The sequence below is a fragment of the Eschscholzia californica genome, unplaced genomic scaffold, assembly GCF_041429995.1.
Source record: "Eschscholzia californica isolate CP2 unplaced genomic scaffold, dmEscCali1.0.p SCAF_6, whole genome shotgun sequence".
Classification (NCBI taxonomy): domain Eukaryota; kingdom Viridiplantae; phylum Streptophyta; class Magnoliopsida; order Ranunculales; family Papaveraceae; genus Eschscholzia; species Eschscholzia californica.
In genome coordinates this window covers 4,574,646-4,583,631 of record NW_028238483.1, presented here as the reverse complement: position 1 = coordinate 4,583,631, position 8,986 = coordinate 4,574,646, and the positions used below count along the sequence as shown (strand labels likewise).

The 8,986-nt window shown below is 35.9% G+C and overlaps 1 protein-coding gene across 1 annotated transcript; it reads right to left on the bottom strand.

Moving 5' to 3' along the window:
• Positions 1-306: 306 nt before the first annotated feature.
• Positions 307-3,197, bottom strand: LOC147530924 (uncharacterized). The gene is made up of 7 exons (XM_086647945.1): positions 2,932-3,197; positions 2,654-2,857; positions 2,487-2,576; positions 2,300-2,404; positions 1,783-2,115; positions 1,635-1,703; positions 307-582 (listed from the first exon to the last, which is right to left on the bottom strand). Exons 1-6 carry the CDS (start codon positions 3,193-3,195, stop codon positions 1,662-1,664), a joined length of 1,038 nt encoding a protein of 345 aa, XP_086504071.1. The 5' UTR covers positions 3,196-3,197; the 3' UTR covers positions 307-582; positions 1,635-1,661.
• Positions 3,198-8,986: the final 5,789 nt, after the last annotated feature.

Below are 8,986 nucleotides of genomic sequence, written 5' to 3'. Positions count from 1 at the left end.
ACTACAAAAATGGAGACTTTTAGCGACGACTTAAAACCGTCGGTAATGTAAGAAAACCGTCGCCGAAACTCTTTAGTGACGAAACACAAACCGTCGTGGAAGCCTCCGTCGGGGATACTTTTCGCGACAGTTGGTAGCGACGGGTTGTAAATCCGCCGCTAAACGTGATTATTAGGGACGGTTTGTGTACCGAAAAAACAGTCGCTTCTACAAAGTTGCGACGGCAGAAAACCGTCGGTGATAAGTTTTGATTTTCTAAAAAAAAAATTGTATTTAGAAACAATAAATTGACCCTCCGATTTGGAATCTAAAACATTTACAAATCTGTCAAAATACTATAATATCAGCCACAAAACATTACAACATTTCTTCTAGTTTCGATAGCGAAAACAAACACGAAAGAAGTCCTAAGTTTCATACAAAAGGTTTATCATAATAGAATTCCACCAACGTCCAATATCTTTATCTTTATCTTTACCTTGTCTCCATCTTCTTTATCTTTACCGGAAGAACATTGTTCTGTTGTCAAGCTTATACCTAAGATGATAAAACAAGATAAACATTAGAATCATCCATAGAATTCTAGTTCCTATACAGGTAGAAACAGCAAGGAGTTGCAGTATTCGAACAATAAAATCAATTACAAAAGAGTGAGCAGTAACAACCTATTATGATTCTGACATTTAACGATATATAATAACTGTAATGAAATGACTCGCCACTACAACATTATTAACTATGAGAAATAATATAATTATAGTTCTCAGCATTGAGTAATAGGTCGAGGCATGGAGTATCAGATTCAATCACAAAATCAGATAGAGTTTAAACGAACCACTGCAGACAAGATTACAATCTGAACGACAGAGGCACAATCTTGTAGCAATTTTTAATCATATTAGAGAGACAAAGATCTTACCTGTTTGCCTAGTGAAAAAGGAACATATCTGTATTTGATCATGTGCAGTATTGGCCAAAAGATGGGTACGTCAAACCCGATGAAGAATGTCATCATGAAAGCAATGCAGTTATCACTCTATAACTGGAAAAGAAGACAAAAACAATCCAGTTATCACTCTATAACTGGAATATGAACTGTTATACGAAATTGAATAAATAGGAACAGGAGGTTTACGGATGAGGAAAAACAAGAAGGTCAAGGATTAAGCCTAAACAACTTAAGAAAACTAGGATAGCAAAGCTAAAATGAAGTTACCTCCTTATGTTCTTAAAAATTAAGGACAAAGGGAGGAATCTAAACCATTAGACAAATCAATTTGATCTTATTGACTCTTTTGTTTTTCTTTTCGTAGTGAGACTAACAGGCATAAGCTAATATAAGTGATAGATCTGTATCCATAAACAAGTATGAACAAGTATTGTCCTATAATAATATGTAGCTTAAAGAATTCAGTGAGATAATCATCCATATCCATAAACATAATCTGAAAAGAGGTATCTCATATTATACATGCTGGTTGTCAATAGTTGATGCCCATTTATTAATTTATCTACTCCAAAAGATATACATGCTGGTAATGGCATTAAATATGAAAAATAGTTCCTTTGTTGTTTCATTTCAGTTTGAGAAGGCAAGTAAGAAAGTGGAGAGAGAGAGAGAGAAATGAGTTTACCTGTAATCGACAATTTGTTGTTCCATTTCAGTTGAGTGAAGTTGGTGCTTGTGATGAATCTCGAGAGTCCTACAAAGATATTCAATAGTTAACATGTAAAATTAGCGAAGTAGTTGTTACTAGTAATTTTGATGTAAAAAATCCATACCTTTAAAGCATTTTCGCCGACAAAACAGTCATTTTCTATGTGTGCGAACTTCTCAGCTAGCATCTTCAATAAATCATTTTGTTGTTTGAGTTGATTCTTCAATTGAACGACCTCTTGTCTTAGTTCAACAACCTCAGCTTTAGTTTTCTGACCAGAATTTGATGTCTCTCCGACCCAACATCGTTTTGGCTTTACCGGACCATAACCTCGCACTCTACCTGCTCGATCAGGTCCCATTACTTGGGAGAAAATATCGTTTGGACCTAAATCGATAAATTCTTCATCGGGTTGAATATCTTGAGTCATTTGTCTTTCCAATTTTTCCATTTGATCCTGTCAAATACCATTAAATTGAGTTCAATACATATTAAGACCTCAAACAGTTCGCAAAACAGTTTATACCAATCAAACCTAACCTCCTTCAAACTTCTCTATCCACTTCAATCACCAACAACACAATCACCATAAAAAATACAGTATGGAAAACATAAAAGAAACTGATAAGTTAAATATATACCATCTTTTCTCCAGCTAATGGATTCACCGGAGAAAGATTTTTGCGTGTATAAGTCTTTCTATACAGCACCGTACGAGAGGGGGACTTGTTATGCTCTTTCCTCAACTATGAAAGAAAAATACAGTAAGGTCTAAGCACATAGAAAATTTAATCATTCGTATTAGATATGGGAAAAGACAAAAGTAACCTCTTCCGCATGGTTAGCAAACGACTTTGAACCACCTGTGTGTGGAATCTGGTTACATGCCCTATTTCGTGCATTTTTAAGGCTTTGTTCCTACATTATAAGTATCAAATCTTTTACAAAATCTAATTTAATGATAGATATAGTATGTAAGTTCTTAGCATCAGTACCTTCACTTTATCTTTGTTCCAGTAATTGACCATCTCCACCCATTGACTTAGGACAACTCCGTCAGGTCGATTAGCGTATTGATCTTCTATTTTATCAAATGGAGTGAACCCTTCTCTTTTAATCTTACATTTAAAATCTCTCCATCTAGAACTTAGCCTCTCAGATAACCATTCGTCGAACTTAGGAGGAGTCTCGAATATTTCCTTGCACAAAAAAAAAAGATCAATTAGAATTTATATCATGTAAACTTAGCTAGAAGGTATTCATATATATACACCTTGATTTGGGTTATTGCATTATCTATAAGATTCCTATGCAACTTCTCCATATCCTTCCAATTATATATAGTAAGTGGAAACATATTTCCATCTTTCGCTAAATATCCGATATAGCTCGATAAGTGGGTTGCATTGACCCCTAAAGGCTGCAATTTATTATCAAGTTCTATTTTGAATTTTCCCTCAACTGGTAGTTGATCTATCCATGTAAGCTTAGTTGACCCCCTTCCTTTCTTTCTAGGCACTTGGTTATCTTCATCCATTACCCTGCAATTACAATGCCCAAACTTTGTTGAGTCAAGAGAATATATAGTAATAAGTGATGAATGCAATTGTGGTAAACGGAAACTAGTGTTTTCAAGTTGTTTGGTCTCTTATAGTTTCAACAAGACTGAACCAAGTACAACATTGACAGAAGAATCTACCTTTGCTCCTTTAGCTACCAATTGTGGTAAACGGAAACTAGTGGTTGGGAAAAGAGCCCTCGCGAAAATTGGAACACGGAGAAGATTATAACCAAAGCCCAGATGTAGTTTAGAGTTCAGACTAATACGAATAAAAGTTTCATTCGAAGCACTTTGTATTAGTAAACCAAAATCAAATAAATTAAGACAGATGATGATCAATGTGCCTAAACAACAATTTAGGGTATCAAACTTTGACATTTAGGGTTTCAAACTTTGTATTATTGAACATCAAAAGAACTAAATATAGAAGATACTTTCATGACATTTAGGGTTTCAAACAAGATGATTTCAAATAAACAAGATAATTTCAAATAAAGAAGATGATTTCATATAAACAATATGATTCAAGTTAACAAAAAACTAAAATATCACTCACCTTCATTGATTTTGAAGTTGAAATTTCAAAATTCCTCTCTTGTTGCTCTCCTATTTTTAGGGTTTTAATCCCTAAAATTCCTCTCTTGTTTGAGCAGAAGAGGGATTCTTTCTGTTCTAAGAAAACCTAGGTTTGGTCTGATTAGGGAGAACTAATTTGTTCAGACACAATCAAATCGATTTCACTTTTCATGAACAAGTTTCTATGAATTTCATCAAATTTTTCTTTTGGTTTAATCTTACTTCATAGTAATACAAAGAGGAACAAATGATCTAGAGTGAGAAACAACAAACCTCGGCATCAGCAGCTTCGTTAGACTTTTCTAGGGTTTACACTTCAGTAGCTTCATCTCTCTCTCTCTCCCTCCCTCCCTCTGTATTTCTCTTTCCTCGTAATCTCTGAGATTTCTCTCTCTCTCTCTCTCTCTCTTCTCTCGAACTAGGCAGACGAGGAAAAACTAGGGCAAACGGGAAAGACGACCCACCTTAGGAAAACGAGTCCCCGCAGTAATTAGTAACTTTTGCCGACAGTTTTTAGAAAACCGTCGTTAAATACCGTCGCCAAAAGTCCCTGTTTTTGTAGTGTTAGGAACTGTTTACAAAACAGTTTAGAGAGAGAACCGAGAGAGATGGATCTTGGAACGTGCAAGCAGATTTTCTCCTCTTCTTTCTCTCATGGGCAGTTTAAACAGAGAGAATCGATTCCATTTGATTCAGCAAATCAGGGGAGAATATTGTTTAAATTCAAAATCCAAACCGGAGGAGGAGGGGATAGAGAGCTCTGGCGAGTTTATCTCGGATATGGTTAGAGGAGAGATTCGATTTGTTTTCGGTCTATAAATCAAAAGAAGAAGCAGAGAGAAGTGGCATCAGTTGACGGTTGAGAACAGAGATTGTAGAGAGAGAGAGAAACAGAACCGAGAGCCACCATCTTCATCTATCACCATTACTCGTTTTCTTTGTTTTACTTTTATCTATTTAATTGTATTCTCTTCATTTGTGAGAGATAGAGAGATTACAGAGAGATAGAGAGCTAGCAGAGAAAGAGAAAGAGATTGTAGAGAGAGAGAAAACAATAACAGAGAGATTCGGTTTTAATTATTTTTCATCTTGTTTTTTATATTACTTTTTGTTTTCTGTTTTCTTGGTGAGAGAGAGAGATATAATACTTAAAGAGAAAGAGAGAAACAGGAGGTTAGAGTAAGGAACAGAGTTGGGAAGACGAGAAAAGTTGGGTGAAAATTATTTTCCCACTGAGAATCCATTTCCGGGAAGACGAGAAAATCGTTTTCCCTGAGGGTGCGTTTGGCAGAATCTGGGAAAAACAGAAGGAAATCACTTTCCTAAGGCTCTGTTTGGTTGCAAAATCAGTAAGAAATCTAATTTTTTCTACTTTTCTCCCACATTTTATATAGTTAACCTTTCATCTGTCATCACGAGAAACTAATTTTTCCATCTAGGGTTTAGATGAAGTCCATAACGAGAATTTTATCAATTCAATTTATATGCAAGTAAATTTTTAGATTAAATCCTCATATCTTTTAAAGTCCTTATTGCTTTTAATGACAACATCTTCCGGATTCTAGAGCGTTCATGTGATAGAACCCGAGTAAAACAAAGAACTTAGTTGACTAAGGCAAATACATCGTCTTTAGGATTGTCACGTGGACGGATTCGAAAACCCTAGGTTCCCCTTTTCTGAATATCAACTTATTTGTTTTCTTTTTGAGTTTTATGTGCTATTTTTATTTGAATCATCTTACCATCATCAATTCACTTTTTAAATCTCAATAGTTTTAAAGTTAGAATTTGAGTTTGACTTAGTCTCTGAGGAACGAACCGGTCTTACCGGAATTTACAACTTGACACCCGTGCACTTGCGGGTGTAGACCTATTTAGGAAACTTTTTAGGCCCATCACTTGTTATGTCCCAATGATGACTCCTAATTTTTCCTTATACGAAAAACTCTTTGTACGCAAATTTTTTGCAGTCGGGTGTGCCTGACAATAAGCAATGTGAAGGACAAAGTCAAACTTTATTTGTAAATTTTTTAAGATAGTATAAATTGAAAACGTACGTCCACGTAGTCTCTCCATGCATCGCCATCCGCCTCAATGCGACAAGTTACAGAGTTAAAGACAAACCTGCTAGCGTCGATTGCATGTTTCGTGGTAGTATGATGGTTTCCGAATGCTTTCATACGAGCTTTGATATTTTCAACAGTAATACAGATTCTGGTCTTCTTATATATTTCATCAAGTACTCGTTCGTTTCTATTTTTTTCCAGCCAAATTGTAATCATAAAACGTATTTACTAGAATATCATCCATTATAGTGCTCCACGTCACAGTAGGCTTCTTACACTTTCTGTTTGGATTGGCAGGACCAGACTCAACAGTCATCTTTATCAACATATAAAGAATCACAATGTGATTTATTTTCATATTCTAAACCTATATAAATTGTGCGAAAAAACCTAATGTAGAGAATAATATGATAAATATTTTTAGACATTAGAAAAAATATTCAATATAATGAAACACGAATGAAAAAATTAATATAACTATAAATTCGAAAAATTAGTCCAGATTTCCGCTGCTAATTATGTCCCTATTTGCTGTCAAACATGTGATGGGACAATATTAATTTCGTCATCTTACACGAGCTGGTCTACATGCTCAAGTTTGCCTACTTCATCATTGTCACTCTTATTATCTTCGTCACTACTTATATCATCAGTATTTCCATCTCGTAAGAAGTTATGCAAAACACAACTTTCGATCACAATCTTAGCTTATGTATCAATATAGTGGAATAGTGCATTTCTCAAATATGCAAATCTTTACTTTAACAATAACATTACGTAAAGATGAATGACGATAATTATATAGTTCTTTAGAATTTCAAGGTCGATGAGCAATATGATCTTGCAGATGATATCGTATGAGAAACCCAGACACTAGCGAAAATCCGCACCAACAAGATAATATTATAGATGTGGCGTTTAAATGCCACATTTGGATCACTTAACTTCGATGAGTCAGCTCCTTTCGGGTTTTATTTCTAATCATTTATGTGTTTTTCTTGGTAGGTACCTTATTTGGAGTGTGACGCTTAATTTGGAATAAAACAGAACATTTATCACATTTTCAGCTTATGCGGAAGAGACCGGAAGGAAAGAGCACAAGGGATATTTTGGTTATTTTGAAAAAAATCAGAGGTTAAATGGCAAGTGGAGTCTATGGTGAGTCCAACGGCGAAGACGGAAGTCAAATCGGAGTTTGGAAGGAAAAGTTATGGAAGAAAGAAGCCGAGGGTCATTTTCGTCTTTCTGAAAGTAGAGACAAAGTTAAAGGCACTCCCTTGAGTTCTAAATTAAAAACCAAAGACCATGTCTAAAATCCAAGAGGCCAAAAGATGAAGAACAAAAAAAAAAGTTTATGAGCACTCCAAGAGTCCAAGTCAAACTAAGTGGGCCTAATATTTTTAGTCTTTGAACAAAAGAGAAGAGGAGTCAGACTTATAGGACCTTCTCGATTATTTTCAACATCTAGGGTTTTTATCATCTTCTACATTGAGAGAGTTAGTGTTTGGAGAGTTTAAAGTTAGAGAGAGAAGGAAAAGAGGTTGCCGGCCAAAGCTTGGCTGGCTAGAGCTCGGCCGGCACGGTACGGGACAGAGGAAGCTGCTCGGGACTCTTCAACAACACGGGACAGAGAGGTCTCCTCCATTACAGCAGCTCGGCTGCAGCAAATCGAGTGTAACAAACGACACACAACAACAACTCGGGACACCTAAGCCCTAGCTCGGAACGGAACTTTAACAACCAGCTCGGTTCTTCACGGGACAGTAGCAGCTCCACCTTGTTTTGGTCGGAAATACCAGACCTTTCGGGAGCAATTTGGGCTAGTTCCGTCCAATCTTTTGATTGGAAAGTTTAGGGGTTTTGCTCTCATTATCATTGCCTCGATTCTCTTGTTGTTTGATTGAGTTTTGGTGTGATTTTCTAGAGAGAGAAAGCTTGGGTGAGCTTCCATGGTGGATTGTTCTTGAGAGGAAGAAGATGAGTCTCGTTACTAAGGGGAACTCTGGTTTTGCTAAAGGGACACCTTTGTTCCACTGTTGAGGGGAAATCAGAACATTGCTAAGGGGAAATCGGCAGCAAATACGTGTTCATATTTTCCGACGATCCTAGCCTTGCGCCATCATCGAAAAAGGGGGATTTCAACCTTAACTTTTGTCTTTTTTTATTTTCTTCTCGTTTATTATGTGTTCCACCATGTCTAACTAGCTTTTGTATTCAGATACTCGTGAAGCATGAATTTACTTGTGATGAAAGACTCATTATTTGTTATATGTTAGTTTGGTTAACTTTTCTAATTTTATAAATTAGAAACCTTGATCTTATTCGTCTGTTGACATATCATTTGATAGTTCGTACTTAATTTGATAATCGATGCTTAGTGACTTTTGATCGGTTATACTTAGTTTTGTGTACTACGCTTAGGAGTGTCATATGTATTCATTGACAACTTATTTGATCGTGTGTCATTAGTTTGATAGTCGATGTTTAATAACTTTTGATCGACTATGCTTAGTTTTACACATTATACTTAGAATTGTCAATGTTGGTGAAGTTAGCTAAACTTTCATATTCTAGATAAGTAGTATTAAGTCATATCGATCGTGTGGATCGAAGTATCCCTCTCAACTCAATTATTACTCGACTCTTCTCTCAGCTCTCACCTTTAGTTAAGTTAGTTTTATTGTTTCTTTATTATAAACCAATCTGAAAACCCAAATCATCATTTTTCGTTTTTAGTCTAAGTTAGTCGGTGACACCTAGACCGGTGGGCTAGACTCTTTCGGTATCCAAATTACCTCCCTATCTTTGTGGATCGATCCCGGTTTTACTGGGTTATTACTTAAAGCCCGTATACTTGCGGGGTGTGACCTTTTAGGGTAACCTTTTCGGCCTATCAATTACCTACATTAACATCTATATAACAAAACACAATGTTTTGTGCTGACTGGGACAAGTCGAAAGACAAATCTGATCGTTGGTTGCGATTTTGATAAGATCCGCACCTTCTGATCTATTACCCACCCTAAAAATAAGAAACTTAATCACCCACTAGAGGGAAAGTAAACAAGAGGATGAATCAGGACCGTCTAAACTGCCCGGACTGTTTCAATTAACTAGAGATTTCA

Coding starts and splice junctions, on each gene's coding strand:
- LOC147530924 (XM_086647945.1), bottom strand. CDS start 3,195: ATGGATGAAGATAACCAAGTGCCTAGAAAGAAAGGAAGGGGGTCAACT. Junction 2,116..2,299: donor CATTAGCTGGAGAAAAGATG/GTATATATTTAA, acceptor GGTATTTGACAG/GATCAAATGGAAAAATTGGA. Junction 1,704..1,782: donor TCGGCGAAAATGCTTTAAAG/GTATGGATTTTT, acceptor ATATCTTTGTAG/GACTCTCGAGATTCATCACA.